Source organism: Scyliorhinus canicula, chromosome 2, assembly GCF_902713615.1.
Source record: "Scyliorhinus canicula chromosome 2, sScyCan1.1, whole genome shotgun sequence".
Taxonomy (NCBI): domain Eukaryota; kingdom Metazoa; phylum Chordata; class Chondrichthyes; order Carcharhiniformes; family Scyliorhinidae; genus Scyliorhinus; species Scyliorhinus canicula.
The window spans coordinates 14,708,347-14,728,383 of NC_052147.1; the positions used below are offsets into that span (position 1 = coordinate 14,708,347).

General features: G+C 49.4%; 1 protein-coding gene and 1 long non-coding RNA gene across 4 annotated transcripts in view; one reads left to right on the forward strand and one right to left on the reverse strand.

The window, feature by feature from the left end:
* Positions 1 to 17,985, forward strand: part of ism2a (isthmin 2a) — a 62,328-nt gene extending 44,343 nt beyond the window's left edge. For 2 of the 3 annotated variants that reach the window (XM_038773841.1, XM_038773854.1), the window contains 3 exons: positions 10,125 to 10,265; positions 13,604 to 13,681; positions 15,098 to 17,985. In XM_038773841.1, coding sequence (XP_038629769.1) covers positions 10,125 to 10,265; positions 13,604 to 13,681; positions 15,098 to 15,615 — 737 coding nt within the window. In that variant the 3' untranslated portion in view covers positions 15,616 to 17,985. The remainder of the gene's footprint in view (positions 1 to 10,124; positions 10,266 to 13,603; positions 13,682 to 15,097) is intronic. The other variant, XM_038773847.1, reaches the window with a different exon arrangement.
* On the reverse strand, positions 10,063 to 15,362 carry LOC119950925. Its single transcript, XR_005457462.1, has 3 exons — positions 15,199 to 15,362; positions 10,520 to 10,595; positions 10,063 to 10,242 (listed from the first exon to the last, which is right to left on the reverse strand). It is a non-coding gene; the product is annotated as an uncharacterized LOC119950925 (long non-coding RNA).
* Positions 17,986 to 20,037: the final 2,052 nt, after the last annotated feature.

The window sequence follows — 20,037 nt, forward strand, 5'->3', positions numbered from 1 at the left end:
GTCCAGCCGCATCGATGATGCAGTTGAAGTCACCGCCCAGAATGACCGGCTTGGAGGTGGCCAACAGCAGTGGTAGTTGCTGAAGGACTGGCAGCCGCTCACTCTTTACAGCCGGGGCATACACGTTAATAAGTCTGAGAGGGGCATTTTTGTATTTGACGTCTGCTACGAAGAGGCGTCCGCCCAGCACCTCCTTAACATCGGAGATGGTGAAATTGCCTCCCCGTAGCAGAATACCCAGGCCGGAGGAACGACAGTCGTTTCCTTCTGACCAGATGGATGGCCCATGGGACCACCAGCTGGACCAGCGCCTGTAGTTGCTGAGGTGTGGAATCCCACACTCCTGCAGGAACAGTAGGTCGGCTTTCACATTTGCTAAGTAGCCGAGTGTGGCTACACACCGCGAAGTGTCTTTAATGCTTCGCACATTAACAGATGCAATTTTAAATCCCACTTTAAAAAGGGTAGATTTACCAGTCTCAGAGTCCAGAGTCTATTGCAGTTGGTTGTTCCAACTGTTCAAAGTTCCCCAACATGGTGTTCTCAAAATGTTTCACAGTTGCCGGGTTTAGGAAGCTGCCCTTGTTCGCATTGTGGCCTTGAACCTGAGGGATGTGCATTGTGGGGGGGGGGGGGGGGGGGGGTGTAGCCGTTGTGTCCGACGTGGCAGTCAGCGGGTGTTGGGGTTGCAGGCCGGATCCCATCGTCCAGAGGTTGGTGCTCTGGGCGAGTTTTATTTTCGTTCCTGGCTGTGGTCTGGGGGTTCTGTGCATCCCCTTCCACATTGGTGCTTTGCCTCTTTAATTGAGGCCGATTCTTTGCTTGTTCTTCCTCATCGGAGAAGGTGTCGGCACCAAGGCTACTAGCTGGAAATTGCCGCTTTTTGCCATTTACCATCAGGGGTTTCCTCGGTTTATTTTTCAGTTTCCTCTTTCGTTTGTTTCTGCTCGGCTTTTCCCAGCACCTTTCATTCTTTGTTCCATCCTCTTCCATCGAGTATTCCTCGTCAGATGAGAGTGGGGTTGGTTTGTCAGGCTGTGCTGAGGCCTCCACTTTCTGTTGAGGGTCTTTCTGTTGAATTTCAGCATTCTGTGGTGTGGTGTCCTTGTCGATGGAGGGTGCCTGAACCTCCTGTGTGGTTGCCTTTTTGACTCCACCGCTGATGATTTGCGCATAGGTTGCCCCACGTTTTGGGCAGTCCCTGTAGAGATGGCCGGCCTGCCCACACAGGTTGCAGTACTTGTCTTCCTTACAGTCCTTTGCCATGTGTCCCTCCTGCTTGCAGTTTTTGCAGAAGGTGACGTTGCAGTTGGTGGCCACATGCCCCGTTTTGCTACAGGTGTGACATACTCGTGGCTGCCCCCCGTAGTAGAGGTAGCCTCGATTTCCTCCAATGGAGAAACTGGAGGGGAATGTAGGATGGTTCCGTTGCCGTCCATTCTCAGGGTCACCTTGACCTCTGATAGCCTCGTGCTACTCAGGGATACGATCGCCTACGTGCAAGACAGGAGGGTGGACACCTGCCTCATCAGCCTTGACCAGGAGAAGGCTTTTGACAGAATATCGCACACCTACATGATGGATGTGCTCTCAAAAATGGGGTTTGGGGAGGGAATTCGCAATTGGATCAAACTGCTGTACACAAACATCTATAGCGCAGTCTCAATTAATGGGTGGGAATCAGAAAAGTTCCAGATCAAATCTGGAGTCAGGCAGGGCTGCCCTCTCTCCTCAGCCCTGTTTGTGTGCTGCATAGAACCTTTTGCCGAGTCCATCAGGAAGGATCCGGGTATGAAAGGAGTGACGATCCCAGGCAGCGGAGGCGTGCAAGTCAAAGCCTCCCTGTACATGGACGACGTCGCCGTCTTCTGCTTGGATCCCGCGTCTGTACGCAGGCTCTTGAATGTCTGCGACCAGTTTGAACTGGCCTCGGGAGCCAAGGTAAACCGCGGCAAGAGCGAGGCCATGTTCTTTGGGAACTGGGCCGACCGGTCCTTTGTCCCCTTCACGGTCAGGTCAGATTACCTGAAGGTGCTGGGGATATGGTTCGGAGAGAGGGAGAGGAAGCTGGGGTGTTGGAGAGAGGGAGAGAGCCGGGGTGTCGGAGAGAGAGGGAGGGAGCTGGGATGTCAGAGAGAGGGAGGGAGAGGAAGCTGGGGTGTCGGAGAGAGAGAGGGAGCTGTGGTGTTGGAGGGAGGGAGAGAGTCGGGGTGTCGGAGAGAGAGAGGGAGGGAGATGGGGTGTCAGAGAGAGAGAGAGGGAACTGGGGTGTGAGAGAGAGAGAGAGGGAGCTGGGGTGTCAGAGAGAGAGAGAGAGAGGGAGCTGGGGTGTCAGAGAGAGAGAGAGAGAGGGAGCTGGGGTGTCAGAGAGAGAGAGAGAGAGGGAGCTGGGGTGTCAGAGAGAGAGAGAGAGAGAGGGAGCTGGGGTGTTGGAGAGAGAGAGAGAGAGAGAGGGAGCTGGGGTGTCAGAGAGAGAGAGAGAGAGAGAGAGGGAGCTGGGGTGTTGGAGAGAGAGAGAGAGGGAGGGAGCTGGGGCGTTGGAGAGAGAGAGAGAGGGAGCTGGGGTGTCAGAGAGAGAGAGAGCTGGGGTGTTGGAGAGAGAGAGAGAGAGAGAGAGGGAGCTGGGGTGTCAGAGAGAGAGAGAGAGAGGGAGCGGGGGTGTCAGAGAGAGAGGGAGCTGGGGTGTTGGAGAGAGAGAGGGAGGGAGCTGGGGCGTTGGAGAGAGAGAGAGGGAGCTGGGGTGTCAGAGAGAGAGAGAGAGAGGGAGCTGGGGGGTCAGAGAGCGAGAGAGAGAGAGGGAGCTGGGGTGTCAGAGAGAGAGAGAGGGAGAGGGAGCTGGGGTGTCAGAGAGAGAGAGAGAGAGAGAGGGAGCTGGGGTGTCAGAGAGAGGGAGCTGGGGTGTTGGAGAGAGAGAGAGGGAGGCAGCTGGGGCGTTGGAGAGAGAGAGAGGAGCTGGGGTGTCAGAGAGAGAGAGAGAGAGAGGAAGCTGGGGTGTCAGAGAGAGAGAGAGAGGGAGCTGGGGTGTCAGAGAGAGAGAGAGCTGGGGTGTTGGAGAGAGAGAGAGAGAGAGGGAGCTGGGGTGTCAGAGAGAGAGAGAGAGAGCTGGGGTGTTGGAGAGAGAGAGGGAGCTGGGATGTTGGAGAGAGAGAGAGAGAGAGGGAGCTGGGGTGTTGGAGAGAGAGAGAGAGAGAGAGGGAGCTGGGGTGTCAGAGAGAGAGAGAGAGAGAGAGAGGGGAGCTGGGGTGTTGGAGAGAGAGAGAGCTGGGGTGTTGGAGAGAGAGAGAGAGAGGGAGCTGTGTCCATCCCTAATTAGGGAGACCCAAAGAGAGGTTAATCCAGAGCTATTTATAACTGTGCAGTTCTGGTCGCCTCATTTTAGGAAGGATGTGGAAGTTTTGGAAAAGGTGCAAATGAGATTTCCCAGGATGTTGCCTGGAATGGAGAGTAGGTCTTACGAGGAAAGGTTGAAGGTGCTCGGCCTTTTCTCATTAAATTGGACAAGGATGAGAGGAGACTTGATAAGAGGTTTATAAAATGATCAGGGGAATAGATGACAGTCAGTTACTTTTTCCCCGGGTGGAACAAACCATTACAAGCGGACATAAATTTAAGATGAATGGTGGAAGATATAGCGGGGATGAAAGAGGTCGGTTCTTTGCCCAGAGAGTAGTGGGGGCATGGAATGTATAAGTAGTTGACTCGGAAACATTAGGGACGTTCAAGCGGCTAATGGATAGGGATTACGATAGAATGATGGGGTGTAGATTAATTTGTTCTTAATCTGGGACAAAAGTTCAGCACAACATCGTGGGCTGTGCTGTATTTTCTATGTTCTATTTAGTATCCCAGCTTGCTGTGCCAGCTGCGTGCCAGAGGAGCGTCTCTTAACTGACCCCAAATGCACACTTGCCTTTCCCGCAGCTCCTCTCGGCCTGCAGGTTAATTGCTGCTCACTTCAAAAGACTTGGAGTGAACTCTCAACAAATTCTTCAAATGGCTGCTGAGCTGTCAGTAAAACCCAGCTGCCTGCGTTTACTGAGCTTGTTAATCAATTCTCTTTCGTGCCTGTGAGTCAGCCAGATGTGGAGAAGTTCCAGAAACATTGCACATACACACAGACTTGGTGACTAATCTTACAACACAAATCTAGTCAACAAAGCATCGATGTTACGGGAAGTTTGTCGAATACACTTCTTCCAGGCTTAATAACTTCCTGTGGCAGTTCTTTTTTTAATAATAAATTTAGAGTACCCAATTCTTCTTTTTTCAATTAAGGGGCAATTTGGCGTGGCCAATTCACCTACCCTGTGCATTTTTTTGGGTTGTGGGGGTGAGACCCACGCAGACACGGGGAGAATGTGCAAACTCCACACGGAGAGTGACTCGGGGCCGGGATCGAACCCGGGTCCTCGGCACCGTGAGGCAGCAGTGCTAACCACTGCCCCCCCCCCCCCCGTGCCGCCCCTTCCTGTGGCAGTTCATCCGAGAATAAAACACGTCTCCAGATGTGTTCCATCATGGAATGCAGAATGTATTCTCCGCATTTAAGGTGGTGCTGTAGTCCTGTGGCTCGGTGAGCTACACTCTCATCTCTGCAAGCCAAAAGGTTGTGGGTTCGTTTCCCACTTGAGAGAGTGCTGCACTGTCAGAGGTGCCCTATTTCTTGTGTGAGGTTAAACCAAACCTCCCCCCCCCCCAGCTACCCCCTTAGGTGAATTGAAAATATCCCATGGCATCAGATCAGGTAACTGATCACGTAACTTCTCCCAGACGTCCTGACCAATATTTATCCCTCAATTAACAACACAAATAAGATTATCTGCTCATTATCGCTTTGCTGTTTGTGGGAGCTTGCTGTGCATTCACTGGCTGCCGCCTTTCCTCAACAACGACAACGACTGCACTTTAAGTGCTTCAGCGGCTGGAATTGCTCTGAGCCATCTGGTGGTTGGGAAAGGCACTTCAGAAATGTAAGCTGTTATTTTCTAACGTTGCAAAGTCTTATTGTGGTCAAGCAAACACCGGCCGATTTCAGCGTCAGTGCGGTTGAGTTTGGGAAGTCTGCAGATTAGATTCTGACGGGTCAGTTTGATCCAGAAGGTTAGAAGTGGAAGTCAAAGCCTCACGGGACTTGTTTCATGTTGATAACAAAGCGAGACACTGTATGGACATGCCCGAATCTCCATGGAGTATTCCTGTCGTGGACCCGATATATATACCTGAGAGAGGGAGAGAGAAATAGCAGGATTGAACAGATCACGTTCCCAGGATCTAATTACAATCCCGATGTTGGGGCGACTGCTCCGTGAGGTAAATCTACCCACTACACAAGGACAGGAAACAGCCAATAGTGCCATTGTTTTAATGGGTTACTGGAGGCTGGTCTGGGTATTTTGTATTTGGTCTTTACAAGCATAGAAATGCTTAATGTAAGATATAAATGTGTGTACAAATATAGGTATATATGTATGTATATGAGCATGTGTGCGACTGCTATTTTTTAGTTATTCATGGATGTGGCCGTCACTGGCAAGGCCAGCATTTAGCACAATAGCACAGTGATTAGCACAGTTGCTTCACAGCTCCAGGGTCCCAAGTTCAATTCCCGGCTTACGTCACTGTCTGTGCGGAGTCTGCACGTTCTCCCCGTGTGTGTGTGGGTTTCCTCCGGGTGCTCCGGTTTCCTACCACAGTCCAAAGATGTGCAGGTTAGGTGGATTGGCCATGATAAATTCCCCTTAGGGTCCAGAAAGTTAGGTGGGGTTACTGGGTTACGGGGATAGGGTGGCGGTGTGGGCTTTAGTAGGGTGTTCTTTCCAAGGGTCAGTGCAGACTCGATGGGCCGAACGGCCTCCTTCTGCACTGTAACTTAGGAAGTTCTGGAATTTTGAGGGCGCGACATGGCGGGAATGGCGGTACCGTTCCAAGTCAGGATGGCGTGTGATTTTGGGTGGGTGAGGTTGTCCCCAGTGTCTGCTGCTTTTGTTTTTCGGGTGGTAGGGGTTTGCCGCTTTGGGAGGTGTGAGCAGAGTGACCTTTCCCCAGTACCCTCCACAGTGTCACAGTGAGGATGGAAGGGGGTGGGCACAGGTTGGTGCCCACAGCTGTGACTGGCTGTGCCAACTCTGTGACCAATGGTTGCTGCAGGTGGACGAGCAGCAGATGGCAGGGCTCACCTGCTCAAAGTGTCAGCTGTCGGTGGCATTCTTGGCCTCACACGCTTCTGATCAAGATGCAAGTTCCACTCCAGAGACTTGGACACAAAGTTTTGGTTGACTCTCTGCTACAGTACCGAGGGAGTGCTGGGCCATTTGGAGCTGCTGTCTTTCGGATGGGATATTAAACCCCTGGCATCACTTGGAAGAAAAACATATGGGGCGGAATTCTCCGTTGCCCGATGCCGATATCGTAATAGACGATCAAGCGGAGAATCCCTTCCGACGGCCAAATCGGGGGCGGCACCAGCTTGACGCTGGTTTTCGAGTCTCTGTCCCCTCCGAAATGGCGTCGCGGCATGCATGCCGGTGGAACAGCGTTGGCGCGTAATTGGATGGCCCTCCACCAATGCTCTGCCTCCATGGGCCGAGGTCCCGCCCCGCTGGGTAGGGGAGAATCCCGGCCCTGGTCTCCTTCTTTAAGAAAGGATATAAGTGTATTTGAAGCAGTTCAGGGAAGGGTTGATGCACTATCAATTACGACGAGACGAGACTAGAGAGTAATCGAGGCTTTATTACGCAGAGATGTGTAGCCTCCCGCGGCTGCTGCTGAAATGGCTGCAGCTCGGAGAGCACACACATTTATACACCGCCTACTGGGCGGAGCCAGCAGGCAGGGATCTACCCCCGTACCTGTAGTACAGGAGCCTTACCGTAATACACCTCATATGTGATATATATACAACAGTGGTGACTACCACAAGGGTCACTCGAGGAAAGGTTGGACAGGGTGGGCTGTATCCATTAGAAAAGTGTGAGCTGATCTTATTGAGACAATTAAGATCCTACAGGAACTTGACAGGGTGGATACTGAGAGAATGTATTCCCTTGTGGGAGAGATTAGAAAAATAAGGAGTCTCCCATTTAAGATGGAGACGAGGGGGAATTCTTTCTCTCAGAGTGTCGTGAGTCTCTGGGGAGCGCGTGCAGGCAGGGTCGTTGAATATTTTTCAGGCAGAGGTAGATAGATTCTTGACTAACAAGGGAGTCAAAGGTTATTGGGGCCCAGCAGGATAGTACCGTTGAGGCCACAGTCAGGTCAGCCATGATTTTATTGAACGGTGGACAGGCTCGAGGGGCTGAATGGCCTACTTCTGCTCCTAATTACATGTTTGTGTAGATGCAAATCTTTATGCCTAACAATATTGCTTTTGCCATTCTGGTGCAGACATGCCAGTGAGATTTATGTTTGGCGTTGATGACACTGGTCTATTTCCCATTCATTTATCACAACTGAAAGGTTGGCTTATTGTGATCAAAATACCTCTTTGGTATAACAGTCACATATTGTAACACTAAGCACAGAAGATGCTGCAAAGATCAGGTGAAGCTGCAAAAAGGCAGAGAGAGTGAAAGGGTTGACGTTTTAGGATTAACATGCTTTGTCAGGACCGGTAATGGATTGTTTCGGAGCCGATATCCTGTGCTTTCTCACGTTTTTAATATCAAAGTTGTCAGGATATCAAGTATTTGGAGAAGAGTTTACCAATTTGAAATCGCCCTGCACTGCACGCAGATAAATAAACTCCTGAGGTTAAGGTGGTGGAATTTTCCTGAGAGATGGGAGGGAGAGGATTGCAGGTTCAAAGCATTTCACCAATCCATAGGTCGCACATTTCTCAAAGGGCGTCAGTAATTTTAGTTTCTATTCACACCCTTTACTGTCATAATCCAGGCAGGCTAGTTAAACCTCAGTTTGACAATGTGTAACAATGTTATTGTAATATAGACTGTGTGCGGGATTCATGCTCCCCTCCCCACCCCCATTCCCCCCCCATGGCATGTTTGGAGCAGCAGAGGCAGCTCACCATTGGCTGTCGGTGGAATCTTCCAGTCCCACCAATGACTATGGGGATTTGTGTGACCTGTCCATCCCGCCGCTGGGGGATCCACTGCGCGGGGGGGGGGGGGGGGGGAGTCGCATATGGTTAGACCGGGAGATCCTGCAGTGGGAAGCGTTATTAGGACCCCACCCTATATCTCGAGGTTATCCCAGTCCTAGTGTATTATTGAGACTGGACTGTATTGTTGTGAAAATATGGCTCATAATTCAGGAGCTTTAGAATATAACTTTTGGTGTTAGGAATTAAAGTTTTAACTGTAGGAAAAAAATGTGCAATTCCAACAAGCTTGGAGTTAATTACGGTTGAAACTTTACCTGTGTTTATCTTACAAGGTCAGAGTTGATAGTGATATAAAACTTAAACAATGGGTGACTCATTTCTGGGCCTCTGGGTAGAGCCAGGGGGCCGGATTCTCCGTTTTCGGGACTATGTCCACCATGCCGGCATCAAAACTGTGGCCTTTCACGCCCGAAAAACTGGCAGGAAAGGGCCCCTTATTCACAGCCCTGCAGGGGGCCAGCAGGGACCCAGCATAAAACTAGCAGCTTTTGCTGTGGGTACAGGGACCCGCACTTCCAGGTCAGAGGTCGTGCATGCACAGGGCGGCGGCCTCCAGCGGCCATGCTGTGCTCCACGGCGGACCCGGACCGTGGAGCTGGACACTGAAAATAGACCCCCCCCCCCCCCCCCCCCCCCCCCCCCCCCCGGACCACCCGCCCAAACATTGCCCGGCCACATATAAGGCCCCCCCCCCCCCCGCCCTCCCATCGGCCCACCCGACCAGGGCAGCCGTGAACTGAGTCCGCAGCCGCCACACTAGTTTCCCGACTGGCCAGTCGGGGGGTGGGGGGGAGAATGGCGGAGCGGGCCTCTGGCAATGGCCCCAGGTAGGTGCTCCAGGTACGCCACTTTTCGGGGCCTGCAGAATTGGGGAACCAGCTGCGATTTCAGTGACGGGGTGCGGAGAATCCAACCCAAGGTTCTATCGTTATCGTCACAAAAGAGGCGAAAAGCTAGAAATTCTGGGAAAGAGCATCATAAATCTCTATTAGAGATGGAAATTATTCATATGGGTCAGAGAATAAAAGAGTTGTGTTGAAGATAAAATAATGCATTTGATTTGCTCTTTGAATCACCCTAAAGCATGCTATGTTGCCACAGAGGTAATGATTCAGGGTGAAGCCTTGGTTTAAGTTATCTGTGTGTTTGCTGACTGAAGCACGTAGTTCAGTTTGGGAACAGACAGAGGCAGTTCTAGTCTTAACTGTGGGGTTCAGTTCACACAGTTGGGAAAGTCAAATGAAATAAATGGTAATTCGGCATGTACTTCATGCAGAGAAAATACTAACTGCATCGTTCACTGAATGAAATGAAGGTGTGGCTCTATCTAGTTTGGATTTCATGAGGAAAGGCAGCTAGGAGATTTGCTCCAGCTTGCAGCTAATGGAAGAAATCGACCGTGATCCTCATGGAGCCTTGTTGCAGAAAGCAGTCATCAGAGTTAGCTTGGAAACCTGTGGGAAGGCAGTCCTGCCAGAAACCTGAAAAAGGAGCTGAGGTATCCACAATCACGGGGTGTATAAAGAAAAGGTAGCCGTTTGTGTAGCCAAATAAGCTACTGAATGGGAACGCATAATTCTTATCTCCAAGGATAGCTGGAACACTGAGGGCAATAAGCCCCAGGAAATGTGAATGAACCTTCAAGATTTTGGAAGATAAGGGAACTTTTGGGAGAAAGCAAATAGTAGAATTGAATTTAAACACAAGACGTTATGAGGTATCGTGTTACATTCCGTAGTATTTTCTTTGTTTAATTTCTCTTTATGTCAAGTTTGTTTGTGCTAAAAATAGTGAACTCTTCAGGGATTGTTTTGCTGGTTAATTGCTGCGTGTTCGCATTCCTTCTTTAATTGTTAACGGTGTAAGAAGTATTGACACAAATCTTTAAGTCCCGTTTTTCAAGCTGTGTTTTCTCTCATCCTCGCCCTGCTCCTTGAGGTTCCTATGACTATGCACGAACAAAGGGTTTGCAGCATCTCTGACGTGTGTTCCTCTCACTTCGCAGAATATGAAGATAATGAAGACTGGAGTGCCTGGTCCCCCTGCACTGTCACATGTGGCAGTGGCAACCAGAAACGCACCAGGTCCTGTGGCTATGCCTGCACCGCAACCGAATCACGAACCTGTGACTTGAAACGATGTCCGGGTGAGTGTCGACAAATTAAGATCTGAATACTGACAGCACCTATAACAAAATGATTTGCTTCCCTAAAACCAATGGGACAGTGTTTCAGCAGCATCTGGTATCTAACACAGTGTTCTTCAAACTTTTTTTTCAGGAACCCATTTTTACCAACCGGCCAACCTTCGCGACCCAGGCCGGCCGACCTTCGCGGCCCACGCCAGCCGACCTTCGCGACCCACGCCAGCCGACCCGCGCAACCCACCATTTTCTCTTACCTTGTTTGCTGCTGACAAAAATGGAGGAAATGGTTTTAGGTCCCTTTGACCCTCGTACACGCTCCTCCAATGGAACCTGTTGGATGAAGGTGTCGGAAAGTATGGTGTCTCCATCTGTCCAAAGTTCTGAATTTTTTCCCTGTAAAGTTTTATCAAATAAACCCCCCCACCCGAACTTGCAAAGAAAAAAGAAAAAAAATACGTAAAATAAATGAGAAAAAAATTAATAATACCCCCTCGAACTTGTAAAAAAAATGAATAAATGAAATGAAAAAAATGAATAAACCCCCCCCCCACGAACTTGTAAAAAAAATAAAATGAATAAAATAAATGAAAAAATGAATAAACCTCCCCCCGAACTTGTAAAAAAATAAAATGAATAAATTAATGAAAAAAATAAAAATTAAATGAATAAAATAAATGAATAAATGAATAAAAACCACGACAGAACTTGTAAAACAAAAAGCTGCAACCATTTTTAAAAATAGCGGCCGCACTGTGCATGCGTGCCCGATTTGCACATGTGCGCCGATCATCGTGCATGCATCGCAATGCGGCCGAATTTGACATGTTCGCGGAATGCACATACGCGTTGATCATTGTGCACACATGCGCAATGCGGCCAAATTTTTTTTTTGGACATTTTCGCGGCCGCTTGCAGCCGGCGTTATGAAAAGCCGGCTGCTACGTGGGGATTTGTGCGATCGGGAGCGTCACGGACAACGGCTCTGCGACCCTCCCGACACCCGCCCGCGACCCATCCGGGGTCGCACCCCCGACTTTGAAGAACACTGATCTAACATATACAAGGGGGGAATTTCCTGATCCTGTATCTGGGTCTATTGGATTACCCGGATGCAGCATGTACAGGAAAATCAAGAGGGGAGTAGTCGACTATCCAAGTAAATTTCTATCTGTTTGAATTAATAGACAGGAAATTAATTTATGTTCTTGGGAGGTTAATGACGTGGCAGCGTCACATATATTGCCCATCCCTTGGCGGGCTCTGGATTTTACAGGGTGCCATGGTCCCTGCACAACCACACCTCCCCCCCACCCGGCTAAAATGTCAGAGGTTGGGGGCGAAACTCCAGCTGGCCATTAATAGAGATGGGGCTGAACCTCTGGGGGCAGGATGTCCCGCATCGTGGAGCTACCAGCCAATCAGAGACCAGAAGTTCTGCTGTACGGGCAGCATCACCGTGAGGGGTGGTCGCGTTTGGTACTGCACTCTGCACATCAGGAGGCCCACAGAACTGGATTGTGATTTTCAAGTGTTTTAGGGGTCTCGATGGATTCCAAGCTGTGACACCCTCGCGAGAGGGATTAGGGCTGAGGTTCGTGAGGCCATGGTGGGGTGGGAGGGAACCTACGGGTGGGGGTGGAGGTGGGGGGGATGCAGTAACTGATTAAGGGGCTTCTAATGGGCTCAAGGTCCAGTAAGGAGGGACCCCCAAATCTTACCTGCCACTAACTGCACAGAGAAGCTGGGCTGGGCAGTTGGGCTGGGCCTTTCTCGCCACCAGATCACTCCTGATGGTTGCCGGATGAGACCTTTAAGTGGACATTGATAGTCCACTCAGTTGGCCCATTGCCTGACGGAATGCCCAATACCATGTCTGCCCATGGCAAAATTGTGGTGCCAACCACCCTGAAAACTGCGAGTGGAGAAGCTTGAAATCCAGCCCATTCAGTGGGGCTGGATTCATAGGTAGACCAGATCAGGTAGCAGGGTGACAAGTTCCCTTCCCTGAAGGATATGAGTGAACCAGATGGGTTTTACAACAATCCAACAGTTGCCATACTCGTGGTATCTGATGTCGGCCCAGGTTTATCGGTTTCAGATTTCCACCTTGCCATGGTGGGAATTGAACCGATAATCTGCAGGAAACACACCTCCTCGCCTGATCTTTCCAAATATACTGCTGCCAATCAGAAGTCCAAGAAAATCTTCTTTATTGTGCAATTAATGCAGACTACCCTCGGAGCGCAAACACCCACACAATTCAAAAAATGGAGCCGTTCACCTCTACACTGTCCATAAACAAGGTGGGGGGGAAAGAGTCCAGCATCGTTAGACACTGGTTTGGCTCACTCGGCTAAATCGCTGGCTTTTAAAGCAGACCAAGCAGGCCAGCAGCACGGTTCGATTCCGGTACCAGCCTCCCTGGACAGGCGCCGGAATGTGGCGACTAGGGGCTTTTCACAGTAACTTCACTGAAGCCTACTCGTGACAATAAGCGATTTTCATTTCATTTTTTCATTTTCACAAACACGCTTAAAAGATGCAACACCCCAAAACTAAACATTGAACTCCATTCCAGATCTAAGAGCTAAGAAAGATATCCAGTTTAGAGAGCCCAGGATGTTGGACAGAAGCAGTAAGAAGATGTGGGAAATTGATAGGAAATTGAACGGGTTCCATGGAAGAGTCGTGTTCGGCTCGGAACAATAACTCGGTTTCTCTCTCCACAGACGCTGCCAGACCTGCTGCATTTATCCGGCATTTTCTGTTTTAATTTCAGATTTCCAGCATCCGCGGTATTTTTTCTTTCTTTTTCGAATCGCGTTGTCCATTCAGGGAGACTGTGACAGAGAAGTAACGTCACTGGGGGTTCGTATTCCAGAGGAACAGCTAATGCGCTGGGGACGTGGGTTCAAATCCCACCACGACCGCTCATGCAATTTAGAGTCCAATCAATAAATCTGGAGCATAAAAGGTAGTCTCAGCAACGATGACCGTAAAACTATCGCGGATTGATGTAAAAACCCATCTGGTTCACCAATGTCCCTGAGGGATGGAAATCTGCCACCCTGACCCAGTCTGACCTACATGTGACTCCAGATCCACACAGCAACATGGTTGACTCTTCACTGCCCCCTGGAATGGCCCAGTAACCCACTCAGTTCGTTGGCAATTGGAGATGGGCAACACGTGCTGGCCCAGCCCAGCGACGTCCACATCCCATGAAAGAATTAATTTTATTTTAAATTCGAATTTGGAATCGCTCCATTTTCCTTGAGTAACTAAGTGTAGATTTGTTGGGCCACATCTGACCCTCACACTGTCCTCTTTTCCCAAAGGGATGGAAGATGATCTGAATGCAGCCACTGAAAAAACTCTGGCGGAGAGGGGAAATGGAACAGAGTTGTTTGACGCGGGTGCGTATGCTACACCAACAGCCCGGATGTGAGAGCATGTCGGCTGAGCTTTCTAGGAAATGTGGAAAGGACCAGAAGGGGGCAGCACGGGGGCACAATGGTTAGCACTGCTGCCTCACGGCGCCGAGGTCCCAGGTTCGATCCCGGCTCTGGGTCACTGTCCGTGTGGAGTTTGCACATTCTCCCCGTGTTTGCGTGTGTTTCGACCCCACAACCCAAAGATGTGCAGGCTAGGTAGATTGGCCACGCTAAATTTCCCCTTAATTGGAAAAAATGAATTGGGTACTCTGAATTTATATTTAAAAAATGAAAGGACCAGAAGAGGAGGCAGGCCACTCAGCCCCTCGAGCTTGCTCCGCCATTGAGTGGCACCCTGGCCGATCTGTCCAACATGCCAGGGTTGCCTGTCAGGCAGGAGTTAGGGGCGGCCAGGTTGGGGGGGGGGATGATTGGCGCGTAGCATGGGAGGTCCAACATCTTGACATCACCGGCGGTATAACTATTAGAATTTGTATAATCTCCACCGTCGGTAGAATGGGTAAATGGTGTTGATACTGATCTCCGCAGAGAGATGGGAGCTGCAACTCTGGTCGTGATGGAAACCTGGTGTTACCAGATCACCGTGCGTTAAGCGGCATGTTTAATACCCCTTTTTACCAACGCAAATGGATGCAAAATTCAAACCAGCTGAAAGATAAGTGCCAATGAAATTCTGCCCGTTATGGAGAGTTACTATTGTCCGCAGCACTGAAACAGGCCAACCGGTCTGGTGTTGATTCTGCACCTATTTTTACCTAACCTGACCATCATATCCTTCTATTCCTTTCTCCCTCATGTACGTATCTGGTTTCCCCTTCAAATGTATCTGTACTATTCGTCTCAAGTCCTCCACGTGGTAATTTTTAAAATAAATTCAGAGTACCCAATTATTTTGTTTTCCCAATTAAGGGGCAATTTAGCATGTCCAATCCACCTACCTTCCACATCTTTGGGTTGTGGGGGAGAGACACGGGGAGAATGTGCAAACTCCACACGGACAGTGACCCGGGGCTGGGATCGAACCTGGGACCTCGGCGCCGTGAGGCAGCAGTGTTAACCACTGTGCCGCCCAAGAGCTCCGCATTCTAACCGCTCGCTGGGTTAAGGAATTTCTCCTGAATTCCTAATTGGATTTATTAACCACCTTATTTTTACGGCCTTTGGGTTATTGTTGTGCTGAACGAGAGGAGGTCTGTTTGATAGGTCTGTGTGGCCTTTTCCTGCTTTTCCTTTGTTCTTTTAATCAGTGTTTAACAATGCACGGCTCGTTAGGCTTGACTGCAATCTTTAAAACTAACAACCTTGCCAAATGCCTGCAGGGAAATCTGTTTTCATGTGAGCCCATCTTTATTGGACCCTTTTACTTTCCTTCCCCAGAAGTGGACAGCTGTGATAAATGGCTAAACTGCAAGAGCGAGTTCCTGAAGAAGTACCTGATGAAGGCCCTGACGGATTTACCCAGCTGCCCCTGCACCTACCCCACTGAAGCGGTGTACAGCATCGTCAGCGTCCACGAAGATGGCAAGGGCAGGTTCTTCCGATGGCGGGACGCGAGCGGCCCGAAGGAGCGCTTGGATATCTACAAGCCCACCTCCAAGTCCTGTATCCGCTCCATGCTGTCCCTGGACAGCGCCACCCTGGCGGCCCAGCACTGTTGCTATGACGACCAGATGAAGCTGATCACGAGGGGGAAAGGCGCGGGGGCTCCCAATCTGATCAGCACGGAGTTCTCGCCGGAGCTCCATTACAAGGTGGATGTGTTGCCATGGATACTGTGCAAAGGGGACTGGAGCAGGTACAATGCCGTGCGTCCACCAAACAATGGCCTGAACTGTTCGGAAAACCCTTTGGAAGATGACTTTATGGCTCAACTAAAGGAAGCAAAAGAGTATTGAAAATATTAATTAAAAAATAAAGGGTCTCCTCGGGGAAGAATGAAAAAAAAATGGAAGTTTTCGATAATGGAAACCACCATCCCTATCCCACCTCCAATAACATTAGCCAACGTTGACATGGCAACACCAGTGATGGTTAGAAACAATACCAGATTGGCTCTAACATTAAAATATATATATTTACATATAACCACTTGCTCACCTGAAGAAAATACCTTCAACTCATCAAATAAGAGGAAAAAGGAATACATTCTAATGAGGTGTACCATCATTCCATCATCGCTGACTTCTTTTTATGGCTCCGTGTGTTACACTTATATGAAACACATTGATTCGGCCACATCCATGTTCTCTGGACAATTCAATAAACTCAAGGTGCGGAGTTCTCTCTCTCTCTCCCTCTCTCTCTTTCACTGACTCGCTCTGTTGGAATCCCTGGTTCAGGATTTTCCCAGTTCCAATTCTCGCTATGGTTAAAGAGATTCTCAGCACTCTCTGTTTCAAAACAAAAATCCAAAGGTTGCAGTGGATCATCGGTGACCTTGACCTCCCTTATGGCCGACCCCGTCCCTTTCTGTCAATTCTGTGGCTCGTGTCCATTCTCGGCGAGGAAGGCGGATTGCCAACTCAATCAGCACAGAATTGTCTCCAAGCTTCACTACAGAGTGCATGGTGGCGCTGGGAGGTAAGGGGGGAGCTGGAAGTGTCGCTGAGCCCGGTATTTTATGGGAGGTTGAGCTACCATCCATGGATGATAATCCCTGGGAGCTTGCTGTTTGACAATTGGCAGCTCCTTTCCTGCAGTACAACAGTGACTACGCTTTAAAAAGTGCTTCATTAGCTGTAAAGCACATGGTAGTCTTTTGATGCTGGTGCCAGCGTTCCATGCAATGATGACTGACTCCCCATCCATGACGATTCAGGCTTTTAGGCCTAGTTTCAGACCAGTTACACTTTTTTGAATTGCTAGATGAGACCGGAGTGGCTGAACAACAGAAAGTAACGGAGGCCAATTGGAGATGACTCCCCACCCCCCACCCCCACCTTCATGCCTACATATGCCGTCTTCAAGCTTCAATCTTTGATCTTATTCACCAGCCAATTCTGACGCCACTGGGCCCAAAGTCAACAGCCAGAGAACTGATTTTAACTTGCTTTCGGTTCAGGTCTGCTTTCAAGAAAAATAACTTCTTATCAAAACAAGGGATCACTGCTTTCAAAGTGAAGAAACTGCCGGCTGAACGAGACTTCACGCTGGCTCCAAGTCTAATCCATTCATTTCCTGCAACTGAGGGATGCGGAATACCCCTACCTCCCTTGTCCCCTCTTCTTACTTCAATACACAGGCTTCTTTCTACAGCCCAGGCTATGGAAGCCAGCAGTTTTGTCTATCTTTTCTACCTCGATGATGTCCTGCTCCATCGACCTTGACTGTCTCCTGGACTTTCCAACCAAAATAAAGAAACACTGGTTTGCGGGTGTGGAGAAAAGATTTTCCCTTTATAGGAGACGGGCCTTCCATGGAAACAAAATCATTTGCTCTCGATTCCATGTAATAATCAGAGTGTGCCAGACCCTTGGTAAAGGAGTAAAACGAGGGCTGCTGAAGTTCAGGGGATACCACCTGGAGGTGGGGCACTGATTATGCAGGCCGCAGTCTTCTGTGATCTCTATTCCAGTGTACAATCTTCCTGACATCAAGCATAGTAGTTCTTAAATGAGTAAAGATCAATCTAGTCCACCGTCTATCATCCCAGTGGTTACGCAATAACGATGGGTTTGTTGTACAGCATTCACTGTAAAGCACTTTGGGACATCTGAGGTCAAGAAAGACGCTATGCAAATGTGAATGATTTTTAATAGTAGCAATAAATCCCTGTTGATGGTCCACAACAGACCCAGAAACGACACAAAGATAACCCCAGTGGCGCTAAGCTTTGGGAACAATAGGTGCAAAGTCATTTCTTCCTCACAAGCAAAGATACAACCACCACACACCATTTCTGAAATTGCTCACATGCTGTATCACAAAATCTTTTTTTGAAAGAAAACGATCTCATTTGCATTTTGGATGAGTCAATACTAACGCGCCCCTTGACATTTATTGGCATTACCATCGCTGAATCCCCTACTATCAACTTCCTGGGGGGGTTCCACAAACATTCACTCCCTCCTCCATCAATGAACCGTGGCAGCCGTGTCTACCACCTACAAGATGCACTGCAGGAGCTGGCCAAGCCTCCGCAGGAAGTATCTTTCAATCCTACGGCCATCACCATCTAGAAGGACAGACGGGAACCCACCACCTGCATGTTCCCCTCCAAGTCACTCATCATCCTGACTTGGCTAGGAGCTTTTCACAGTAACTTCTACTGGTGACAATAAGCGATTATTATTATTAATAAATATATCGGCCGTTCCTTCACTGTGGCTGGGTCAAAATCCTGAAACTCCCCCCCTGACAGCACTGTGGGTGTATCTACACCACAGGGTCTGCAGCGGTTCAAGAAGGCGTCTCACCACCATCTTCTCAAGGGCAATTAGAGATGGGCAATAAATGCTGGCCGGGCAGCACGGTGGCCTAGTGGTTAGCACAACCGCCTCACGGCGCTGAGGTCCCAGGTTCGATCCCGGCTCTGGGTCACTGTCTGTGTGGAGTTGGCACGTTCTCCCCGTGTCTGCGTGGGTTTCGCCCCCACAACCCAAAAATGTGCAGAGTAGGTGGATTGGCCATGCTAAATTGCCCCTTAATTGGAAAAAATAATTGGGTAATCTAAATTTTAAATAAATAAATAAATGCTGGCCTAACCAGTGAGGCCCGCATCCTACATATTGAATTTTAAAAACCTGTTTCCACCATCTTCCTGAGGGCGTGCATTCCAAACACTGACCGCTAACTTCCTCCACCTTTTTAAAAAAAAAGTATTTTTTATTAAGGTTTTGCAGAATTTTTCATAATAAAACAGTGGTAACCATAATAACAAAACAAACTAGAGTGAACATTAACCCCGACGCTCCCTCCACCCTCTTGTACCTCCTCCGCTGTGCCCCAGATCCGCAGTGTCGCCACCACCACCGGACTTGTGGAGTAACGGGTCGGCGAGAACTGCAAAGGAGCCGTTATCAAAGCTCCCAGACTAGTACCTTTACATGACGCCACCTCCAGCTGCTCCCCCCCCCCCCCCCCCCCATCGGCCACCTCCAGCTGCCCCCCCCCCCCCATCGGCCACTTCCTAATCATAGCTATGTTGGCCGCCCAGCAGTAGTTACGAAAGTTCGGCAGCGCGTTCCTCCACATTCTCATGTCTCTTCAAAATTTCAGTCAGGAAAATTAGCAGGCTCTCTGAATGAATGGAGCTTCCTTTTGTTTTTAAACCAATCTACTCGAAATCTCAGGCGCATTTATGTCCCCCTCAGATCATTACGTGTCCTGCTTTCCCTGAGCATCGAGCTCCCTAAATCCACCAAAACGTGAGAGGCAAAGGCGTCGCCAAAAGAATGTGGAAGGAGCCTAAAATGATGCCACATTGAAGGAGGTCATTCAGCCCACTGCTATCCGATTTTTCCCATCCTCTCCCCTGCTTTTTCCCCATGGATCAGCAAATGTTTTTGATTCAAGTATATTCCAATCCCTCTTTGAAAGATGCTATTGTAAATCCAATTAGATGGTGACGAATCGGAGATACGGGTGGCTTGATGGCCTGTCAGCTTGGCAACAGTGGTTAGAATTGAAAACTCCTGGAGCACCTGATGAGGCCACTTGGCTCATCGAGCCACTGCTTTATCTTCATAACCTGTAAATCCATTTTCTTCAAGTATGTGTGACCAACATGAATCTGGCTGATTTACTGACACGAATGAACGTTTCTTACAGGGAGACTGTAATACTCCCAGGAGGCAGGGAGTGAAAGGCCAAACTGGTTTATTTTTAACTGAAAATAAAGCCGCTACCTCAGCTCACACAAAACAAACATCCCCGCCCAGGCCTATTGGGAACTGCCGCTCCGGATCTGGGAGCTACATTTAAAGGTCCCGCTAACGAGGCCCCTTGGGTGGGCCTCCGCCCCCTCACCAAGGGAACTTGTATTCTCCGAAGCCCACAGGGAGATCAATCAGCGATTTCCCCGCGAGGGTTATCACAGAGACCATTACCAAGACATTATTTTAAAGTCAGTGCATGATGCCCAGGAGGTGTTTTTTTTGCACCTGAGTATAGAGGGAGACCGAGCCACAGACTGTTATTCTGCGCCAGGAATGAACCAAAATTCTTAATATGTCAGCTTCCCCTGGGCTGCTGCTCTCCTGACTTCATGTCAGAAGGTTGGGGGGGAGCAAGCTCAAGTCCAGTCTATAATCCTGGCTGACACCTCAGTGCGGTACGGATAGAGTGCAGCATTGTCAGAGGTGCTACCTTCCACGTGC